General features: G+C 31.4%; 1 protein-coding gene across 1 annotated transcript in view; it reads left to right on the top strand.

Annotated features, from left to right (window-relative positions):
• Positions 1–25,037, top strand: part of LOC129753845 (uncharacterized) — an 85,488-nt gene that overhangs the window by 910 nt on the left and 59,541 nt on the right. The window contains exons 4-5 of the mRNA XM_055749693.1: positions 5,765–5,924; positions 19,372–19,586. Coding sequence (XP_055605668.1) covers positions 5,765–5,924; positions 19,372–19,586 — 375 coding nt within the window. The remainder of the gene's footprint in view (positions 1–5,764; positions 5,925–19,371; positions 19,587–25,037) is intronic.

Here is a 25,037-nt window from a genome sequence, read left to right as displayed (position 1 = left end):
AATTTTATAAATTTTCACAAAAACCTTCAGCTGGCCCTTTTCTACAGGAGAAACAAAAACGATGTTGATTTTTCAGTACAAAATATTCAGTTTTTCCATACAAACCTAAAAGTTTAAATTTACTCATGCAAAAGTTACTAAAAAATTCTAAAAAAAAAACATGGATGAGTTTTCGACCAAGATGAAGCTTTTTAGACCCCAGGGTTTTGAGAAATTCAAAAATGACCCCGAATGGACTCAGTCTACTGTAACAGCTTGTTTCTTACATCCTGTTTAATATTACATATGACACAAAATAATTTAAAAAAATGTACACCATCCCAAATACTGAATCATTAAATTCTGATTAAAGAATTTCAAACGCAGTAAATCCATAACAAAACAAAAATGAATAAAAACCCATTTATTCAGATAATTTTAACCCATTGGTGGTCTTTTAATGGCTGGATCCTGGAATATCTTTTATGATTCCGATTTAATGAATTTTTTTCATGATTAGTAAAATTTCAATAACCTCTGTTTGGAATCAAAGCACATGATAATTTTAAAAATAAATGAAATATAAAAATATAGGAAACAATTTAAACAAAGATCCCCAACCATGTGTTTCAAATAATTCAACGTTTGCTATGGGTAACCTCTGAATTAAAAAAAAAAACGAAGAAGTTGAAAAAATAAATGCGTAAATTTACAATAAAAAAATACGATGCTTTATCTTAGAGTTCAATAAAAGGTCGAATGAACTATTTGTTCAGTAAATTTTGAAAACTTTGATAAATATTGTCAAAATTGACAAAATTGACAAAATTGACAAAATTGAAAAAATTGACAAAATTGACAAAATTGACAAAATTGACAAAATTGACAAAATTGACAAAATTGACAAAATTGACAAAATTGACAAAATTGACAAAATTGACAAAATTGACAAATTGACAAAATTGACAAAATTGACAAAATTGACAAAATTGACAAAATTGACAAAATTGACAAAATTGACAAAATTGACAAAATTGACAAAATTGACAAAATTGACAAAATTGACAAAATTGACAAAATTGACAAAATTGACAAAATTGACAAAATTGACAAAATTGACAAAATTGACAAAATTGCCAAAATTGCCAAAATTGACAAAATTGACAAAATTGACAAAATTGACAAAATTGACAAAATTGACAAAATTGACAAAATTGACAAAATTGACAAAATTGACAAAATTGACAAAATTGACAAAATTGACAAAATTGACAAAATTGACAAAATTGACAAAATTGACAAAATTTGCAAAATTGACAAAATTGACATAATTGACAAAATTGACAAAATTGACAAAATTGACAAAATTGACAAAATTGACAAAATTGACAAAATTGACAAAATTGACAAAATTGACAAAATTGACAAAATTGACAAAATTGACAAAATTGACAAAATTGACAAAATTGACAAAATTGACAAAATTGACAAAATTGACAAAATTGACAAAATTGACAAAATTGACAAAATTGACAAAATTGACAAAATTGACAAAATTGACAAAATTGACAAAATTGACAAAATTGACAAAATTGACAAAATTGACAAAATTGACAAAATTGACAAAATTGAAAAAATTGACAAAATTGACAAAATTGACAAAATTGACAAAATTGACAAAATTGACAAAATTGACAAAATTGACAAAATTGACAAAATTGACAAAATTGACAAAATTGACAAAATTGACAAAATTGACAAAATTGACAAAATTGACAAAATTGACAAAATTGACAAAATTGACAAAATTGACAAAATTGACAAAATTGACAAAATTGACAAAATTGACAAAATTGACAAAATTGACAAAATTGACAAAATTGACAAAATTGACAAAATTGACAAAATTGACAAAATTGACAAAATTGACAAAATTGACAAAATTGACAAAATTGACAAAATTGACAAAATTGACAAAATTGACAAAATTGACAAAATTGACAAAATTGACAAAATTGACAAAATTGACAAAATTGACAAAATTGACAAAATTGACAAAATTGACAAAATTGACAAAATTGACAAAATTGACAAAATTGACAAAATTGACAAAATTGACAAAATTGACAAAATTGACAAAATTGACAAAATTGACAAAATTGACAAAATTGACAAAATTGACAAAATTGACAAAATTGACAAAATTGACAAAATTGACAAAATTGACAAAATTGACAAAATTGACAAAATTGACAAAATTGACAAAATTGACAAAATTGACAAAATGTACAAAATTGACAAAATTGACAAAATTGACAAAATTGACAAAATTGACAAAATTGACAAAATTGACAAAATTGACAAAATTGACAAAATTGACAAAATTGACAAAATTGACAAAATTGACAAAATTGACAAAATTGACAAAATTGACAAAATTTAAAAAATTGACAAAAATGACAAAAATGACAAAATTGACAAAATTGACAAAATTGACAAAATTGACCAAATTGACAAAATTGACAAAATTGACAAAATTGACAAAATTGACAAAATTGACAAAATTGACAAAATTGACAAAATTGACAAAATTGACAAAATTGACAAAATTGACAAAATTGTCAAAATTGACAAAATTGACAAAATTGACAAAATTGACAAAATTGACAAAATTGATAAAATTGACAAAATTGACAAAATTGACAAAATTGACAAAATTGACAAAATTGACAAAATTGACAAAATTGACAAAATTGATCAAATTGACAAAATTGACAAAATTGACAAAATTAACAAAATTAACAAAATTAACAAAATTGACAAAATTGACAAAATTGACAAAATAAATGAAAAAAATGAAAATTGACAAAATTTCAGGTGCTGACAAAACAGACTACATTGACAAATTAGACCACATTGAAAAAATTAACAAAATTGGACTTTTTGAGAAAATAACCAAATTTTACAAAATTGACAAAAATTAACTCAAAAACAAAATTGATAAAACTGACAAATGCGATGAAAATGAAAAGTCAAAAGTGAAGAAAATTGTCAATTTTGGCAATTTGGCTTACTTTGTAAGATTTTTAATTTACTCCACTTTTGAATTTTTTAAATTTGATGTTAACCAACCATTTTAATTTTTTTTTGTAATTTTACCTTTTTTGTCAATTTTGTCATTAAAGTCCTTTTAGTCTTTTTTGCAATTTTTATCATTTTTGTCATTTTTGTCATTTTTGTCATTGTTGTCATTTTTGTCATTTTTGTCATTTTTGCCATTTTTGTCATTTTTGTCATTTTTGTCATTTTTGTCATTGTTGTCATTTTTGTCATTTTTGTCATTTTTGTCATTTTTGTCATTTTTGTCATTTTTGTCATGTTTGTCATTTTTGTCATTTTTGTCATTTTTGTCATTTTTGTCATTTTTGTCATTTTTGTCATTTTTGTCATTTTTGTCATTTTTGTCATTTTTGTCATTTTTGTCATTTTTGTCATTTTTGTCATTTTTGTCATTTTTGTCATTTTTGTCATTTTTGTCATTTTTGTCATTTTTGTCATTTTTGTCATTTTTGTCATTTTTGTCATTTTTGTCATTTTTGTCATTTTTGTCATTTTTGTCATTTTTGTCATTTTTGTCATTTTTATCATTTCTGTATTTTATTGTCTAATTTATCAAATTCATCGAAATCGATCATTGTGTAAATTTGGACCATTTTGATATTTTTTTTTTATATTTTTTCAAATTTGTTATTTTTTTCAATTTGGTACATTTTTAAATTTTTTGTCATCTATCAATTTTTCAATGTTTATCATTTTTGTCATTTGAACCTTTTTGGTCGTTTTTGCATTTTATAAAAAATTTCCCAATTTAAATTTTGTATTTTTTTTCAATTCCGTCATTTTTTAAACTTTTTCAATTTTTTCTATTCAGTTTATTTGGTTAGTTTTGTAAAACTCGTCAATTTTTTTAATTTTCGGAAATTTTATTATTTTTGCAAATTTTGTCAATGTCGTCAATTTTACAAAAACAAATTAAATTGCAATTTAACATTCTTTTCATTTTTGTTAATTTTGAAATAAATATCATGCAATTTACTACACTTCGAACCAATTCCAAATTTTGTTATTGAGTCATTCATGGAACTTTAGCATTATCAAAGAATGTTTAATTGTCAACAACAGCTACTGAACAATCATTCTGGACAGATTTTTCTATGCGAGTAACGCATGTACGGCGCGCTACATAAGGTGTGAAGAGAGGAAGAGAAAATGTATCAAATAAACGAGTGAACGATCTTAAAACTCATGAAGAATGAGTAGCATTTGTCTTTCTTGTTTCAATTTGCTTCTTTGGACGAAATTCTCTCCTTTCGTTCGTGCTCCAGAAAAAAGCTTCCTTAGAGAAGATGAGATGGTGGGTACAGCGATGCCACATGTAACGATTATTCGGTATTTATGCCGATTTTTGAGGAAGTCAATCATCCTATATGTATGATCTCAATGAAACTTGATGTTTCCTCGAAGAGATTCTTTTTTTCTTGACTCAAAGCTTACAACTGTCAAAGATATGCTAGCCAGCATCTTACAAATGCTAAAACAGTCAACCCACAAAAAGTGTACTATGGATTCGAACCCGGTCGCGTTAGAATCTCAATACGCCAAAAAAGTTATTTGATAAGCTTTCGATGACATTTAAACAAGATTTTGGCAATATTCGTGTTAAAGAAATTTTACATAAACTTTGATCGATTTAAAATAAAAATGATAAAAAAGTAACAATACAAACCGTTCGATTTTTTGAATATGTTTCGATCTGAATACTTCAATTAAGTTAAATATCTTTAAATTTTTAAGTTCAAATGAAAACTCACTTTGACGTAGTTTTTAAAACCCAGGGATGCATCATCCCAAAGGAAAACAATTCCAAGAAAATCTTGCTGTACACTGAAATCACACCTGAAGTTTTGCTTTCTACCTTAAAATTTTCAAACCTCAGTTCCTTCAAAAAAGTTTCTAGAGTTTTCGTTTATAATCCACCCAAACGGTAGCATTCCCTAATCTTTCGAACCGTGGCCATGGGCTGATAAACATCTACAGGGACCCTATCTAAGCCATGCTCCTCAATTCAGTAGGTAGCTTAGAGTAGTGGCTGTCCGGAATTAAAAAGAGCCTCGAGCTCATCCCACACGTCCAACGAAGAAAATCATCTTGATCTGCGCCGCCTCCCCACTTCTTCATTGATGAGCTTCTTAGGGATTCTTATTCTTCTTCAACGGGGGCCCTCCTCAATCAGCATCACGGCGCGCGGCACGGGTTCTTTTCTCAGCCAGCACTAATTAGTCTTTTGTTTGATTATTCTCGGCAACGAAGCGGGCAGCCGACGGACGACGCCGGTTTTCGGGGGCTAATTTAGATGGACATCCGGTGTGAGATTAACTGACGTGGCGGATCCGGATGAGGAGCTGGGGCCTCATTTGGAATGGTTTCTCTCTCTCTTCGGAGAAGTGCCTGCTTAATTGATGTTATCGTAATTAGAACGATTGCTCGAATTCATGGGTGGAATACCACCATCTTGAGACGAGACTCCAAGAACCCGGGCCAAAGCCCGTAGCAGCAAATCAAACTTTTACGATTAGTTGTTGTGTTTCTGCTTCTTCGTCCATTTCGACTGGGAGATGAACTTTTATTTAATTGTTTTGTTTAACTGGTTTTATTATCAAAGTATAACAATTTTCCCGGTTTCGTCTTTCGTTTTTTTTCTCGTTTCCTTCTGCAATCCCCCTAGGGCAAGGAACTTTCGTCCAGCATAGTGGATGGAATTATCGTGTCCAACCAGAGTCTGGTGCTACAGAATGTGAGCCGGGAGCGAGCTGGTCTCTATACTTGCGTTGGAAGCAATCGGGAGGGCGATGGCGAGAGCAATCCGGTACATCTGGACATTAAGTGTAAGTATAAAATATATTTAAAAAAAAAATATTTTTGTTTTAATGTTAGGGTTTAACTTCATTCACAAAACTCAAAATTTCGTACCAAAAATGTTATAAATTGATTGAAACTGCATTCCTGCTTTGTTTGGATAAAAAAAAATAAAATAGAAAAAAAATAAGAAGAACAGGGTTTCAGAAATGACCTGCAAAGATGTGCTACATTCGCTCTTAAGTTTAAAAGAAAACTCCGATGAAACATTTTCTTCATGCAATCTGGCACCATTCATGGTCATGTGGATTGAAAAAAAAAACTTTTTTCTATATTTTTACGTCTTTTGACCAATTTACAAGATCACCAACGCGACCAACGCAAATTATCAAAGATTCAGCAAATTTTGTGAAGCATTCTCTAATTCCAATTTTTTAACGGGAAAAGCTGTATCTTTCTTCCCAGTCATTTTATAGTAGGGTTGCCCATATATTCAAATTTTCATGAAACCTAGCTCGCACCCCCCAATCTGGATCCAATCAATGATAAATCAATACTGGCAAAGTTTTAGCTCATTCGGATAATTCAAAGGCCACCATCAAAGGCCCTCATATTAGTATGGTAAATGTAAAAATTTGGCAAGGAAAAAGTGAAAATTTTCCAAAAAAATTAATTAAATAAATTAAATTTGGCAACACTGCAGAACAACTCAAACTTTGTGAAGTAAAGATTTAAACGTGAGAAAAAACTTTGTAGCACATTTAAAATAATTTTAAAGCACCTGAAGAAAGTTACAGGGATTTCAAGTAAGCTTTTACTTTTTCATATATTTTCATATAAAACCAATGGAAAGGTAACAGCAAAATCATAATGCCGGGAACTATTTCACCACTTTTCTGAACGGTTTGATATCTTCCATATTGTTTTTGGTGTAATAATCGTAAATCTTTATAAATTAAAAACTTCAGTTCCTAGCTGCCAGATAAATAAAACTGTTTAGTTACACATAAAAAGTAAAGATTTACATTAAATCACAAAATTTTTGACTATATTACAGTGTTAGTCATAACTTAGAATTCATAACGCATAGTAGCTCAAACCACTATAATAAATTTGAAAACTAGCAAACTTGACAAGGCGGCTGCTAAAATCAGGAACTCATTTGAGTTGGGTCAACTTGGAGCAGTTTTATAACTACAGCGAATATTTGGTCCTTGAATCTCTTGAGACTGTTATTAGATGACAATTTTTCAACCACAAATACAGTTGGAATTAAAGGCAAAATGATGATAAGAAAGCAATAAATTAATAATGAAGAACTGAAAATCATTAAAAAATTAATCATCAACAGGATTTTTTTTATCCTAACCCTTTAGTGCATGACTTTTGTTAAAATGAAAGTAGAAGTTATTGATTTAATAAAATAATAACATTTTAATCCGAAAAACACAACTAAACAGCTTTGAAGTTAACCTTGTTAACTAAGAGCAGGAAGGCGTTTGAGATTGATTGTGATTTATAAATTTGTTTGAATTTACAAATCCCACTTTTTCCAAAAAATTGAATCAAAATTTTTGCATACTTTTTTAAATTTCTCACACATATAACATCACTTTGCATTAAAGGGTTAACAAGCAAAAATTTTACATCATTTTAAACGTTACAAAATCTGTTTTTATATTTTTTTTTTCCTTTCGAATCTGATCCTTAAAAATAACCCCAATGGGAAAACTGCAACGGATACATAAACGACTAAATGTAATTGCAAAAGATACAACTATATTCAACTAACAAGATAGCACAAACAGAATTTAAATTCATTCAGGATAAAAAATATAATTCTTACAAAAATTACACAGAAATATTTAACAGTGAGCAGATCGAGGTGTAAAAAAGTTAAAAAAGCAACAGAGAAAAAACAATCAGCTCAACTATTTAACAATTATCAATCATTTAAAAACAAGGCATTTGAAAGAGCTTTTTTTAATGACTTAGGCTCCATCCTGTATAAATCATTAAAATCTGTGCAGTAGCAAGACTATTTTAGGCTTTTGTCAATCCATTGACTATGTATTTTTTCGGAATTTTCAAGAACAAAGTAAGAATTTTTAATAAAATCTCTTGAATATTTATTGAAACACTTTAAACATTTCTGAACGTTTCATATTCAAGGATCTCATTTCAGGAAAAAGTTTTTCGATGAAAATTAGATGTTGGTAAATAAAACTTAAGGATGCTTTTGAAACATTTTTTATATTAAGGTACTTAGTCCAAAACTATTGGTTGCCTTTTATAAAGTTGTTACTAAACTTAATATTTTCACTTTGATTAACTTTTTAAATTTTTATAGTGTAGCCAGAATTAATTATTTTTTCAATGAAAATTTCTACCATTAATCCGAAATTTTACAACTTAAAGGCTTTTGAGGGTCGCATTAGAGTGGTCCAATAAAAATGAAATTTTGCACAGTCTGTTATCTTGATAAAAGGATCAATGTTAGGGGATTAAAGCAGCGAAATGTTGGCTTTTAAAAACCTCTCTAAAACACATGGGCCACTTTATTGTCAAGTCTTCAAATTTTTTAGAGAACTAGTTGGATTTTAAGTCAACTATGTATGTGTGAAAATTTCAAGAAAAAATATCAACCGAGAAAGAAATGGTTGCTTGTCAAAGTATTGAGGAAATTGACTGCTTCAAGTGATTTCATTTTTTTCACGTTACTGTTCTTTCGTTGTAAACATGAAGTTTTTTTTTATTCTTCTAGAGATAAAGTCTTTGATATAAATGATCCTGAAAAAGGAATCCATTATCCAGGAAACTAATAAGAGTCGATATAAAATGCTTAAGAGGCAGGGCCAGATTGAGCCCTCAGGGGATTCAGGACATTTTTTTTCTTTCGAAAGGCTCTCTTCATATTTTTGTTTTTTTAGAAATGAGAATATTCGATGAATACATTTTTTAAGTGACAATGTGTTTTAGTAAGAAAATGAAATGAGCTCAATGTTTCAAACTGTAAATTAAAAGGTATCTTTAAAAAATATTTATTTCATAAATTCCAAAAACTGCGGGAGAGTTTATTATCCATTCGAAATTTAGAACTTAACCAAAGCAATCAAATAACAACGAAACACATGTATTTTAACTAGCTTGACCATATTAAAAACCGCTAGACAATGTAAACACTCAAAGTCTGAAACTTGATGTGCTTTATTTCGGAAATAACAAGAGTGTATTCTACGAAAAGGAGTTTTTTGACATACCTTTTTATACTTTGTTGTTTGAATTTGAAGGTTTGTTATTGAATAATTTTCTATTAATGTTCTCTCAAATATTACAGTCATGTTTAATATGAGAAACAAGATATCTCATGTTAGGTGTTCTGAAGTTCTGAAAAATCAATCTTATGAAATCTTTAAAAATAGATCAGATTTTTAACATGATGTTTGGGATATCAGAGTCAGTATCAAAAACTCAGATATGAAGAAACCATTTTACACTTACAAAAATCAAACCAAAAATACTATAAGAAGAAAACTGAAAACAACAAAATAATGCGATTCAAACTCGTTGATGGTTCTGATGCCTAAGATAAGATAAGAATGTCAAACGTGTTTTCAGAATAGATTCTTAATTAGAAAATATATTGGAAGTCGGGAAACGAACATTTTGGGAGAAAATCATAATTTTAAGTTCAAAAGCTCAATAAAAATGAAATTCTAAAATGATACCAAACGTTTCCATACAAAGTTAATTCGTTTCAGACATTCATGGTAGTAATCTGATGATTTTAATCAAAAATGTGACAGAGACAAGCTGAAATTTTTAAAATTCAAAACTTTGAGTTTAAATGACAATTGACAAAAATTTTAACGGAGTTCCAAGTAGGCCTTGCTAGGGTGCGGACGCGTTTTTTTTTGTCTTCTCGTTGCTCTTCAATTTTTAAAGTTTTGTTTTCTATTAAAACAACTCCTAACGGTTTAAGAAATAAGTGAAAGTGAAATTTTCAAGAAATCGAAAAATTGTATTATTGTGTCCATCGGAACACGAACCATGATATTCTAGTGATTTATGGCATGTCGAACATGCAGCAAAAATGGACGCCACAATTAAGAGGACCACGGCAGACGGATCCTAAACAGGAAATCCCGGTGAGAGCTTTCCGATTTTTAGCTATATTTTCACTCTCCTATGGCTTTTGCTGCATTGTTTTTTTTTTAATTATTGACACTCAATATGTACATTGTGTTCATATCCTGAGGGGCAGCATTTCCACGGGGATAGATTTTTTTCTACTTGAACGAAGCGCAAATAGTAATAATCAGAGGTTCGGTTTACATGACCGCGGGATTTTGAAGATCTTTTCTGCATTTTTTCCAGCAATCAGTATAATCGTATGCATCGATTGCTTTGATCGTTAGAAAAACTTGATGCAGGAATCCAAAATTCAAAGTATTGCAATTGAAAGTTTATCCCTTTTAATTATTTCACATAACGATATGAGGCAAAGATTTAAAGATGAGTTTCCAAAAATGATCTTATTCAGTAATCACAACCTACATAACAACTTAAAAATTATTAAGAACAAGAAGGAGATAAAATAACTTCATCAATAATTTTTTTATATATTTAAATATCTCCTTATAAATATTCTTCAAAGTATGATAAAAATATCTTAACTCTAAAGGGTCGTTTTTGAAAACACATTGAGTGTATCAGGAACAAGAATTAGGAAAACAAGTAAGTTTAAAGAAAATTTAAAAACATTTTTTACTTTAACACTAGAAAGACCGCACCAGTCAAAATGACTGGTGGGACACTTTGTTTGTTGAATATCTTTAAAACACTACGCTCTAAAAATTCGCAAAAAAAAATACGACTTTTCATAAATTTTGAATCTCTACAAAACTGTGTATTTTTTGTTTCACTTACTCTTTTAATAAGCGAGAAAAATTTCGCCATGGACACTCGGACCGTGACCAGTCAAAATGACTGGTAAAATTCACAACCCTATGACTCAAACAAGATACATTTTTTCGCTTGCTTTTGGTGTCATTTGCAATCTACGTTTAGTTGATTTATGGTGGGCAGGAGTGTGTCATTCGTAATGAAATTATTGATTTTCGATGCGAAGGTATGAAAATTTGTAGAAAAAGTTCTCGGATTGACCGCTGTGTGGCGCTTCAAGCACTTGACTCCCAATTTTTTTAGTCCGTTTTGTTGCTAAACTATAATCAAACTTTCTGTCAAAATTTGGCGAAATTTCATCAAGATTAAAAGTTTTTAATATTTGAGAAATCGAGTAGTTATAGGTGATAAATATGTTTTGCACTAAACTAGAATGAGTAAAATAATTATGAATTGTGTACTTATTTATTCAAATTTTAAGACATCTGCTATGAAACTGAAAAATTTAAATGATTTTTCAACATGGGTGCATGGAATATTTTTTAAATGTTGGTTATCCACCATGGGTGCACGGATTCACCGCAATTTTTGCCTAAGTATGTTTAAGTACGTGTATATACCTGGCCAGCTGGCAACTGGTTGAACATTCTTATTGAACATTCTTATTATAAGAGGAAACAAATCTTACCTGTCGGCAACTTATGGGGTTTGAACCCAAGTGTTTTCTTGCCGATAGCGAGAATCGAATCCAGTACGCCTGGCATACCAAAACCAGACTCGCGCCAGCCTATCCGCTAGACCACATTGGCGCTAAGATATTTCAATATGGGTGCACGGATTGGCTGTAAATTCGCCGTTGAAAATTATATAGAAATAAATAGTTTTCAACTTGCTTCAGAACACAAAATATTTTTGAGTTAGATATGATAGGTATTTGAAATGCAAAATTTATCAATAAAAACTTTTAAGGAAAAACAAATCAACGTGTACATTACTTTTACTTTCACTGTTTGAACTTGATGCATATAATTCCTAAAATTCACTCGGTCAATGGTAACCGTTTTCCAAATTCTTGGATGTTGATCAGATGTTATCAGATAAATATTGCAAAAACCTGTGTTTTAAAAATAAATAAATAAATTTATAATTTCAAGATATAATTTAAATATTTTTTTCCAGGAATGGAAAAACAGAACTTAAAATTAAAATCGTTATTTAAATCATAATTTCTCAACATGAAAGACATGGTGTAGTTAAGATTTGTAAAAATGCTTTTTAAAAATGTGCAAAAAGTCCAATATTTATTTAAAACGCGGTGAATTCGTGCACCCATAGTGAAAAATCATGTATATAACACAAATTTTCATTTGAATCTATAATAGTCTTTATTCTTTACCTTTAGCATGCAAAAAAAAATTATTTTGGTTTAATGGCGGTGAATCCGTTCACCCATGGTGAATTGCTCTAATTATAGAAAAAGTATGCTTCAAAACATACAATATCAGGTAAAATTTATAGGAAACATGTTGAAAAATTTCAGAGCGGTGGATGCTAGAAAATATCTATTAAAACAAAATTGAAGTGAAACCGTGTACCTATGGTCAATACCTATAGCCATCTAACATTTTATAATTTAATTGATAATGTGTTTTAAATTTTTGATAATTATTTAAAATATTCATTTTATGACATACACGCATTCGTCAACTACGCGAAAATGAGGTGATTCCGTGCACCCATGGTGAAAAAATATTTCTATTTTATAACAAAAATGGTATCGAATAAATAACAAAATAATTTCAAAAGAAAAAAGTTAAAAATATTATAATATAAATTTTTTTCCCTTTACCAGTCATTTTGACTGGTCGCGGTCCGAATAGGTATATTCAATTTGTCGGTCCTTTTAGTGTTAATATTAACCTTCTTATCACTACCTCAAAGATAGGAATTAGGAGTTTTCTTAAGAAAAATCTATGAGCACAGGAGGTGTCAGAAAACTCGATCGCACTATTCACCAAAATGGATCCTGATCTAAAACCTTTCCTCTACTAATACAATCCTTTCCTTGGTTATTTCAATAAAGATTCGCAGACGTTTAGACGGTTTCTATAGTTGGAGATATTGACTTTCTTTTGTTCCTGAATTTTTAAAATTAATCTTTGAAATATAAAGGGACAAAAAGTTGTTTATTGATTCTTGAGTATCATTCTAACAATCCCTCTTCCATTCCTCATTGACTACTAGGACGTGGCCGGCGCTGTTATTGATCATTTTCAAAGGGAGAGCATGAGTATTGTGCATTATGAATGTACTGCTAGTCCCAAGCACCATTCTTTTGGCTCTTGCGCAAAGCTGATGGCCTCGATCAATCACGGAGTAGCAACCATTGGCGAGGTAGAACTTGTTCTGCTTAGCCACGCCAGCGATCATGGAATTTGAAGTGCGTAAGTTGAGTAAAGTCTAATCAAATATTTTATCTGAAATTTTAAATAAATGATCATATTTAAGCACTTCAAGTTCGATGATTTAAGGTGGATATGAGTAGTCAACTAAGCTAAGCTAAGCTAAGCTAAGCTAATTGTCAAAAAATTTCACGAAATCTCATTATAGATTTAGATTAAGGATCAAATTATGTATCAATTTGAGAACCTACTAACAAATGCTGAAAAACTGCTTTCAATCATCATTTTGCTTTGAAATTTGACAAATATAAAAAATTGTGGCGCACAATCAGTAATCGGAATAAAAAATTCGACATGAAGTTAAACCGAACTCAATAACGATTTCAAGTTAAAAGTCGGACTCGAAGCTCGAGATTGTAGATTAACAATCAACTCGGTCTTTGAAATAAAAAAGTGGAAGAGGTAGTAATTAAGCTACGACCGCTAAACGTAGAATTACGCAATTCTTTTCTTAAATAATAGAACTAATGGTGTTTTTTCCGAGTGTAAAAATGGCAATATATGACTGACAAATTTCAACCATTTAACATGTTACATAAAATTATCACCAGAAATAATCTGAGCAAGCAGTCCATGTGACATAATCGGACCATGCAACATAATTCGACCTTTCAACATATTCCGACCATGCAACACAATCTACCATGTGACATAATCCGATCATGCAACATAATCGGACCATGTGACATAATCCGACCATGCAACATTAATCGACCTTGCGACAAAATTCGACTATGCAACATAATCGACCATGTGACATAATCGGATCATGCAACATAATCGGACCATGAGACATAATCCGGACATGCAAAATAATCGACCATGTGGCATAATCGGATCATGCAACATAATTGGACCATGTGACATAAATCGACCATGTGACATAAATCGAACATGTGACATAAATCGACCATGTGACATAATCCGACCATGCAACACAATCGATCATGTGACATAATCCGACCATGCGACATTATTCGACCATGCAACATAATCGACCATGTGACATAATCCGATCATGCAACATTATCGGACCATGTGACATAATCCGACCATGCAACATAATCGACCATGTGACATAATCGGACCATGCTACATAATCCGATCATGCTACACAATCGACCGTGCAACATAATCCGATCATGCAACATAACCGGACCATGACCTGTAGGATCCACTGGACGCCTCCTCCGCTGGCTGTCTACGCTGCTGCCCGTCATCACTGCTGCCCGTCATCGCTGCTCACCGGTCCACGTTGCCACTGAACTACTGCAAATCGATATCTGAGTCGGATTACCACTGGTGGGGTCCACACTCAGAGCGAAGTGCAGCAAACTAGTGATGCGCGAGCGCTCAAGAGCCGCTCATTTGAACCGGTTCTTCAAAAAGAACGAACGACCCGTGGCTCTTAAAAAAAGAGCCGCGGTTCAAAAATGAACCGTGACCCGCCGCTCAACACCGATTGAAATATTTAACCGCTACAATATGCAAGAGCGGAAAGTGGAGAGCCGTCCGTTCTTCGAATCAAACGAGTCACGGTTCGTTCGTTTTTTCCAAAAGAGCCGGTTCAAATAAACAGCTCTTGGTTGCTCTCCCATCACCAAACAGGCAACACAAACTGAAGAGCGGAGAACAGCAGAAATCCGTTCGTTCGCTCTCCCGAACCAAAAAAACCGAGGTGGGTGGTGGGTGGTTAAAAAAGAGCTACAGGACGGCTCGAAAAAAAAAACCGAACAGATCATCCGAGCCGAGCCGTTTATTTGATCAAACTGAACGGCTCTCCATACTCCGCACTTGCCGTTCAGATTGTGAACCAGAGTTGAGCGAGTCGCGGTTCTTTTTCGAGCGGTTCTTTTTTGAGCGGTTCTTTTTTGAGCGGTTCTTTTTTGAGCCGTTCTTTTTCGAGCCGTTCTTTTGCGAGCCGTTTTTCGACTCTTTTTTGAACCACCACCCAGCACGGTTCCTTTGGTTCGAGAGAACGATTGAACGGCTTTCTGCTGTTCTTCGCTCCTCAGTCTATGTTAGGGTATTTCGGAAGAATATGCACCTGCTAAGGGAAATGACCGAGTATGCTGAATACGTAAGCTGAACACCCGAATAAATTTCAACATGTGCTTCGTATTTCTATATTCTACTCATATTCTGTCGAAAATATTACTTTTTATTGTAAAATCTATGAAAATATTCGATTTTTTACAAACGCCTTTAAAAGCAACCTTTGAAATCATTGGATGTTAAACGCCCCAGTGTAGGCAAATGATGCTCCAAAACATTGGATCAAAACGACTCGAAAACAACACAATATTCACAGTGAAAATAAATTAATTCTGATATTTGATTCGGAAAAAAGTGCAAAAAATATTTTTTTCCAAGTTTATCTACACATAAAAACAAGTCGTTTGTTAACATTTCCCAATGAAAAAATGAAATTTTTTTAAATTCTTGACTTTATTTTGAACTGTGTCAGTTTCAACCAAATTTTTCTGCTGCTTTTGGCGACAAATTTAGTGAACCGATTCGATTTTCCGTGCACGTTTTTTACTCAAATCCGATCGAAAGTTATAATTATTATGCATCCTAATGATAATTTAGGACTAAGCAAAGAAGAAGATCGATATATCATTTCGATGATCGGTCTGTATTCATGGAAAACTGCACTTCAAAATTTAGAATAAAACACGTGGTTTTGTTTACATCTTACCGAACAGCACCTTGAGAGGAGGGCGATTTGTCCATAAATTCATGGGGGCATTTTGATCGGATGTTTAAAATTTAATATGTCCTCAGTTTACCATAAAACAACAATTTACCACAGTTTTTCATCAATTGATAATTCAAATATATAATTTGAACTATCAATAAAATCAATGGTGAGGATGTTTTTAGCAATTATCTTGGTGTAAAAGCCTATTTCATTTGATCACTTTTTACAACTTAAGTGATGGATAGCCACCTCAAAATTTAATTTAATTGTTATTCGTGTTTTAATGAATATCTGATAACCATTTTTATTAAAATTATAAGGTATTGGTTTAAAGAACACTTTTGTGTGAAAAGAATCCTCTTAAAACTTCGCAAATCTCCAAAATTTATCAAAATATAGTCGCTGGCGTTTTACCCCGCAAGGGCGTTATGGACAGAAGTACCCTACCTGTGATTTGATGGGCGAAGAACCGAAAGCTGCTAATTTGAAGCAAAAGCAGATCAACACACAAAAGAGGGATGCGCTGGATTCTTTGATTTTTCAGCCATATCTCGTGTTCCGTATACGTATTCGTATACAAAATTAACAAAATTCAGACACTCGAAAAATGTGAGCCTATAATGTAACTTTAACTTTAAATTGGATAATGTGAGAAAGCTGCTTAAGTGTGCTAGAGATAAATGAACGAAAATTGAGGACTCCAGCGAACATGTTTCTGTGTAATTGAACATGTTTTTTTTATAACATTAATCCCGAGTTTATATTCGTAGTAGAAGTTTAATACGTAATGCTGCTTTGAATTTAGCACTTTTAAAAATAGTTATTTATAATTTTCATTAAAATGCTGGATATTTTAAAATATTAATTACAATTTCATAATATTTATTCATTGTTCAAAAATATTTATGGAGTGAGTATGTCCACGTGGACATGACTCAAACTCCTACCCCCCTCTACATGGAAATTTCCAAACCACCACACCCCCCCACCACCTTCCCTTAGGTTGACCACGTGGTATGTGAACGGCTCCAGTGTTAGCCGCGTGACACGGTTCATTTTTGAGCCGTTCAAATGAACCGGCTCATTGAATTGAGCGAACGGCTCTGAGCCGCTCATTGAAATGAGCCGTTTTGCCCACCTCTACAGCAAACGTCTGCTCAGTTCGACGGCAAACAGAGAAAGAAACCGAGTCGACCAAAGAGCCCTTTGTTTTATACCTTTCGTAGGTAGGAAAAAACAAAACCCATCAAAGCAGGCGATCGTGATGACGTCATAATCCTTTAGAAAGGATGTCTTTGAAAGAAGCGTTTTTCGTGACGCGAGATCCGATCGCAAATTTCAATTGTTCCCCCTATAGTGTTGCCGTAAGACGTAATTCTACGTCAAAACTGAAACCTACTTATATGATATCAGGAAGCGTTATTCAATAATCTGACACAATTTTTAAATCAAAATATTTTAGTCCAAACCATTGATTTTCTGGACATTTTCACTTAAGTATAATATATTTTCATAGATTCGGTTCGTGTAGTAGGGAAGATATTGAATTTCTCCGCGGCTTATTTACTTTTTAACCCATTTTGCGTTGTATTTCTGAAACAAAAATATCAAAGAAAGATCGGAATCCTTGCTCAAATGATAAATTCAGAATCAGATTTCAGTTTTCATGTAGGTTTATCAGATTATCAATTGTCAAAGACCAATTTTACCCAAAACATATCAATTTTGAAATTGCATCATATCACATCACCAAAACTAGAGGTAATAGACTAAATTTGACGAATTATTTAAATACAGGTCTTTAAATCTTCCAAAATTAAAAACTATAACAAAGGCGCAAAAAAGGCTAATCTTTGAGAATACTCACATTTATGCTCATAGAAGATATTGTCTAGTCTTGTTTTGTATTTCGAAAGTTTTCAAAATTTTTTTTGCAAAGTTTTATAATAAATGAAAATATCAAGTCCAAAAGATGTTGGTACTCACTGAGAAAGCATAAGAAGTTTCAATATTTTCGTGTGAAGGCATTTAAATTTTAATTCATTATAGACTTTACTCTGACAGTCTCACTTACTCATTTCCATAGACTGCAGCCTCCCGTACTGATTATTTTCAAGTTTTATTTCTGATTTTCAATTTTTGATCACTTTTTTAGTGTTTATCGTGCATCAATATTTTCTCAGGAGCCCGGGAAAATTACCCGCATCTCCTAATCCAGCCCTGATTGTGTATTTAAATCAAGAACCTCGCGCAACTGTGTTAATATACGCACTTTTCATTCAATTTATAATAGAGCCAATTTTTTGGCACTGAACATGTTTTCTTGATAAAAAATGGCGCTTAAAACCAAAATTATGACCTGAAGCGTTTGAGAGTACATTTTGCATGACAATCTGTCTCTGTGGTTTTTAGACGTATCGGAGAAAACTAGTGTCAGTTCTCAATACTGTAAACAACTATTAATTTTTAAGACAAAACATTTGTGATCAATTCATTACAAGCAACTTGTTCCGTACCGGTATCATTGAAATAATTTCATTAAAATTTATTATCCTTTTTGCTTGAAGATGACATGATTCTGATTATCAAACCAATATCCTTATGATACACCATATCGATTGCAGAAAAAGAAGAAAAATTCTCAAAACCAATGTCCAATTGAGGCCCTCAGGATCATAGGGGTGCAAAATTATCAGTTTTGAGCTATATATACCTAACAATTTTTCATGTTTAAATGTGCATCTGGTGCAAAACTCGATTTTTTTAATAATTTTTTTGGACACTTTTTCGATTGAATTAAAACTACTCGAATTCGGAAAATGTATGAAAAATCGAGCAGCGTCACAACTTTGAAGCGCGTTTTCTCGAAACTATCATATATGCACTTGCACCCCTCTGATCCCAAGCGCCTCAATTGATATCGTTGTCATTAAAAGCACTGCCCATTTTTTTACCATAATAAATTTTATTGAAACTGGTATTTTTTGCATGTATGTAGTTCAGATTTTTTTCGTTTCTGGTTCTGACTAGTAGTCTATAGAGTTGCTGAAAATGCCCTCGAGAATCGAAAGCCATTTCCGAATGGGGTAATGAATTATTGGTGCCGCTGGGAGACCGAATTCGGTACAGATGAAAATGTCGAATAGATTTCCATTTTGAGTGAATGGTTGACCCGGTTAAAAATCTGATAACCATTTGCTTTTGAAATTTAGCGGTTGAACAGATGTTGAAAAAGAGCCCCAATGAAATTGAGATCCTATGATATAAAAAAAATTTAAAAAAGTTCAGTTAGGAAAATTAGAAACAATAATTTTTTCTTCAATTTAAAAAAAAATACAGAGAATTTTTATTCCTAAATTTAGATCCAAATCATACCTCATCATTGTTTTTTTTTCTTTTTCACAGTTGCTCCGGTTTGCCGTCCGGGACTGGTCACGACCTACAACGTGGGCCGATACGAGCAGGCCAAAATCGTCTGCGAGCTGGAAGCCAATCCCACGGAAGTGGCCTTCGTCTGGAAGCACAACACCTCGGTGGCGGAGAATCTGGACTTCCCGGCAGCCCAAGTGACCAGTGAACAGGCCAAGAGCATCCTGCGGTTTAAGCCGATTAGCGAAAGTGTAAGTGTGTGCCAATTTCGGTTTAATATGTGAATAGAATGTATACTAGCTACTAAAGCTGGTTCACCAAAAAAAAAAAAAAAAAAAAAATGGAGAAAAATCCCCCGAAATCTGAAAATGGGAAAATTTCCACTCTTTTGTCAATCCGACCGTAGCACAGCGATAAGCGAATTCAATTTGGATTTGTCCAAATGTAGCTTTGCTGAACGGTTTCGCAATCGAATCGCCGCCGTAAGCCTGTGGGGCTTAAAGTTTCATTCAATTCCGTTCGAGCTTGCTTTGGGGGGAATTGGCCTGTTTTCGGTAAGATTTGCCGAAACCTATCTGGATAATGTGAGCTTTTTTCTCGGCTCAATAACAGTTACGCATATCTACGATTATTAGAAACCAATTGAAAATCATGATTTCAGTTTCTACAAAAAAAATCCTAGAGATAGCTTTTGATCAGAATTCAACAAATTAACGTTAAAATTGTCATTTTCAATAAAGATAGTAATAACCTGATCCAAAAGTATCAATAAGATGTAGAAAAATTCCATACCTATTGTTTTGTAGCATTTTCTTTCCGGTTTCCTCAATTTTATAAACCTTACTCAAAAACACTTTTTTTTACATTTTTTCAATTAATTTGGTATATCATTAAAAGTTGTTTTTTTGATCTTACTGTTCTCAATATTTACCAATCCTTTTTCTAAAATTTCTTGAATACTGCATTGCACAATGGGAAGCATAGAAGAATTTTTATATCAATGAACCAAATCTATAATAATATACTTTCTTTTAGAGAAAATGTCCGGAAAATTGAATGGACAAAGTGGGAAGTCACCACACGCTTCGAAAAAGGAAAAACAGCCGTAATTTCATATTTCGATACGTGCGGTGGCTCAGAAAGCCTTCGCTTGATTCCTCAGAAAAAAACACACTAGATAGATCTCATTTGCTCCAAAGTTTTCCAGTCAGAACAAGCTTCTTCAGAACTTCTTATATTACAAATGTAGGGAAATTGACTCACATTGCCTACATTAAATTTTAAGGAAAACATATAATAAGATATGTCTCATTTGGTTCATAATTTTCAAGTTCGAACATGCGTTTTTCTTTATAAATTAAAAAATGTAGGGGAATTGCCAGCCATAGCTCCATTTTCCGAAGCGTGCGGTGGCTCAAATATCTTTCATAGGATTCCTCGGGAAAAATCACATAACAGTGGTTAAATTTGGTTCAAAATTTTCTTGTCCGGATATACTTTTTACAAAATTAATTAAAAATTAAGGAAAATCGAAGGTAAAACCAGCCTCCATTTTCCGAAAAGTGTGCTGGCTCAATTAGTCCTCATTCGATTTCTCCAAAAAAAAAAATCAAACTTGATTAATCTGGTTTTATTCAAATTTTTTCAGTCCAAACGAGTGTTTTTCTGTATTGTTTACAAAATATAGGGGAATTAGGGGTAAAAAAGCCACTTTATCTCATTCTGTAAGCTTGTGCGGCATCTGAAAATAAGTTAATTTGAATATCCGTACAATTTTACTAAAGGAAAGTATATTTTCATTAGTTCGGTTCATGTAGAAGGAAAGATATTGATTTTGGGATTTGGTGACTGAGTTTTTTCCTATATTATTTTTGCTCAAACAATCTTTAGAATCCATTATTTATGGTATTATTTGATTACTAATTTGTTGTTTGATTTAATTATTTCGTATTAAATCATAACTCTCGAAAACACTTCCAAGAATCTTCACAATAATTATCTAAACTTTTTAATCAAAGTCTTAAGTAGCTCAAAAGGGAAGATACTGTTCGAGATTGTTAAAATCTTCGAATTTGCTAAAGAGTCTTTGATGATTTGGTTTGAAAAAGATTTTATCAGCCTTTAACTTATAAAAAAACTTGTTCAATGCTCAAATCAAATAAGCTCAATCTACCGAGCTCTTGACCAAATTTTGAGAGATTTCATCGATTGATGAAAATTCTCAATTCTCAATTTTGAAATTTGATTTATACTTGGGCGCTTCTTTTTAATTCTTGCAAACTCGATCCTAATACTTTAATGGAAAGTGTTGTTTCAAAATACTAAATTAAAATAAAATCCAAGTATCTCAGAAACCCATAAATATTTTTAAGTGATGTATGGATAAAAAATGTTCTGTAGATGAAAAGAAAATAGCCCCTTGTATTTTTTACGATATTCCAATGTAAGTGTGAGATATCAAACAAAATTTTCGGAAAAATTGCAAAAATCATATTTTTTATTTTATTTTATTTTTGTTTTTAAAATTGTTTTTGGAAAATTGATGTTATTTCTTCAGATATACAAATTCTATAAAAAAAATGTTAACCTCAATCAATCACAAACACTTTTCTGCACCCAATTGACAAGGTTTGGAAGAAATTTGCAAAATCGCATTGAAATAAATTAAGAATTTCAATAGTTATTTTTAAACTGTGATGGGCTATAACTTTTATAATACTCAAAATAACGACTAAAAACCTTTTCAGTCGTGTTATTCGAATTAAAATGTTATTATTTCACTGCTTTTCTAATTTAAAAAAAAATCATACATTAATAGGTCAATTCAAGAATTCGGTTTGAAATTTGACTTTTAAAAGGTGCTTTATTCAAAACATCGAACTATTCATCGAGAAAAATAAGAATTCCTTACAAATTTTTGTTCGTGAGATTGCATGATTGATAATCAGCCAGTTTTTTTTATAAAAAAAACTCCACAATAAAAATGTATTGATAAATTTATAAAAATATAAATCAGGATTTTTCATAAAACAAAACGTAAAAATTAAACTTAAATTCCACTTCATATCTGTGATTTCCAGCTTAACTATGATAAAAGTTAACTGTGTAGCAATCAGATCATGAGTCTGCAATTTCTTCCAATCTAAACTTATCAAAAAAAAGCCATCTTAGTGTTTTTTTTGTCTTGATTGACGACTTTTTAACGAGCTGAATCCAAATCTAAATTTTGAATATTAATTTTAAATCTTAATTCTAAACTTGAATTAAAAATTTCAATCTTGAATGTAAATCAATATTTTGATTTCTTATGTTTTAATCTGAACTCATTTTTTCAATTTAAATATAATCAGAATTCAAAATCGGATTCAAAATTCGATTTTCAAATAAAATATTTGTTTTTTTTTGCAATTATGGATCATCAATTTAAAGTTTTGTTATGTTTGATTGCTGCAGAGGAGTTAAGTTTTAAAACATCGAAATTGAATATAAAACAAAAACTCACGATAATTTCTCATTTAAGTTTATTCATATTCAGATTTTTTTAAATCTAAATATAAAATGTATTTGAGTTAAGAAATTCATGAATAATTTTTTTAATGAAATGCGAAACCAAATTGGAAAAAAGGTTTCAAAACACATTTTCACATCCTATTTTAATGACGATTCGAACTGATGTTTAATTTGCAATCTAAAACTTCACCTGAATTGAAACCAAATCCGCAATAAGAAAACAGAAATACAGTTTTGATTTTGATAATTTAGATCCGGAACCTACGAAATGAATTAAATATAATTCAAAATTGATGATTTAGGAATATTTGTATCAAGAAATCAGACAATTTTCAAAAACTGCACAGGAATGATCCTGGAATTAGTTTTTTAAGTTTTGGTAACAGTTTTGAGTGAAGATTTTATCTCTTGAATACCCTTTCTCAGTCATCAAGATTTTATTGATAATTTGAAATCAGGAGTGTAGAGAAGAGTACCTCGCTTGCAATTTCTGGACCCTCATGGGCAGGAGTAGAAAACATCTCTCGCTTTTCCATGATATTTAGAAAAATTATAAATCAATAATAAACAACTGAAAACCTAGTCACAAAATGTTAAAAAACGTTAATGTTAAAAAATCAATGATTCATAGTTGTTAGATGAAAAATATTCAAATCGGAAAAAAATAAAAACGCATCATATCTGTTGCCTTAATCGCAGAGAACTGAACTCCAAATTTCAAGACATCTGTTGATATAAAAAAATTGTTATCAGGCTCTCCGTTCACCTGATAAGTATTTGTAGTTTATGTTCTGGATGAAAATATTTGTATTGACATCTATCAAATGGTTGTCAATTTTTTATCAGCGCAGAACCGGGCCGGACAAATCCGGAATAAAAAAACCTCAAAACAAAATTTTCATCAAAACTTATCAAAAGATTTAAATCGAAATTATGGCTTTAAAAAAAAAACCTTTCATGATTTGGCAAACGGGCCGGGCCGAATTTTACCAAATTTTGAGCTAATATCCGGGCAAACCCGAATAAAACCAGGCAATCTTTCAACCTAAATTTATCTTCCATTAAATATAGTTTTCTGAAGTGCCTACAAAATTTCAAAACTAATTTTGACAATTGAAGGTCGTCGGGCCCGGCCTTGATTTCATCACATTTTTTTGAACCAAATGTAAATTTTGTTTAAACTTTGGCTATGGCAAGAAATTTATTTTGAATGCCGTTCAGTAAAATATGAAAATAACAAAATTAGATAAGATAATGAATAATACATTTGTTGGCCTTTAATCAAAAATACCTTTAGTATTGTGGACTTCAACGAAGTTCCTTTGAATTTAAAATTTTCAAAAACAAATTTTTGGATCCGTCACTGATGTCAAAAAATTCACCGTTAAACGGAGAATCATGCAACAGCAGCGTTAGATGCAACATTTATATACCACAACATTTATTAAATTTTTATGTTTATATAATGAAATTAAGCTATTATTTATTTAATGATAACGGAATGATCATGATATAGTTTCTTTTTAAAGTTTTCGATTCGCATAGAAAATTTAAAAGATCGAACCATAGATGTACAAATTTTTACATTTTTCGATGCCGTAAAAACTTTACCCAGTGTAACGGATTGGCTTAATAACATTACCTACAAACTTTATGTTACTTTTATTATCATATACCAACATTGTTGTTGAAAAAATATTTTTTGGACAATCATGAAATTCGAGTTTTTAATACAAGAAACATTTCGACCAGAATGACCAGATTACTTAAACTCTTAAACATTGTTTCGAGAATTCAAACAACATTACTGTCTAGAGATAAGCATTAAAAATTCTTCAAAAATCCAGATTATTCCAGATTTTTTAAATTTTCTGTGTAAAACTGAAGAAAGATGGTTGTACTTATTATTACGCTTGTATAAGATATTATTTTAATAATTGTGCTCGATGGAATAAACTTGAATTATATTCTAAACATTATTTGATTTCACAGTTGCTTCTCTACCTCTTCAGGCTGAAGTTTCCAGGAATTCCCTTATTTCAACTTATTTTTAAACTAGCACCTGGAAAACACTTAACCCGTTTAAAGCGGAAATGACATTGGGACTGACATGAAGGGAAGAAACACACGGAGGTTTGTTGCGAAGACAAAGTCTTCCGGCTGACAACCACCTGCCCGTATAAAAAAAAAAA

The sequence above is a fragment of the Uranotaenia lowii genome, chromosome 3 (assembly GCF_029784155.1).
Source record: "Uranotaenia lowii strain MFRU-FL chromosome 3, ASM2978415v1, whole genome shotgun sequence".
Taxonomy (NCBI): domain Eukaryota; kingdom Metazoa; phylum Arthropoda; class Insecta; order Diptera; family Culicidae; genus Uranotaenia; species Uranotaenia lowii.
The sequence above is the reverse complement of the archived record's forward strand: the minus strand, read 5'-3'. Positions and strand labels throughout refer to the sequence as shown.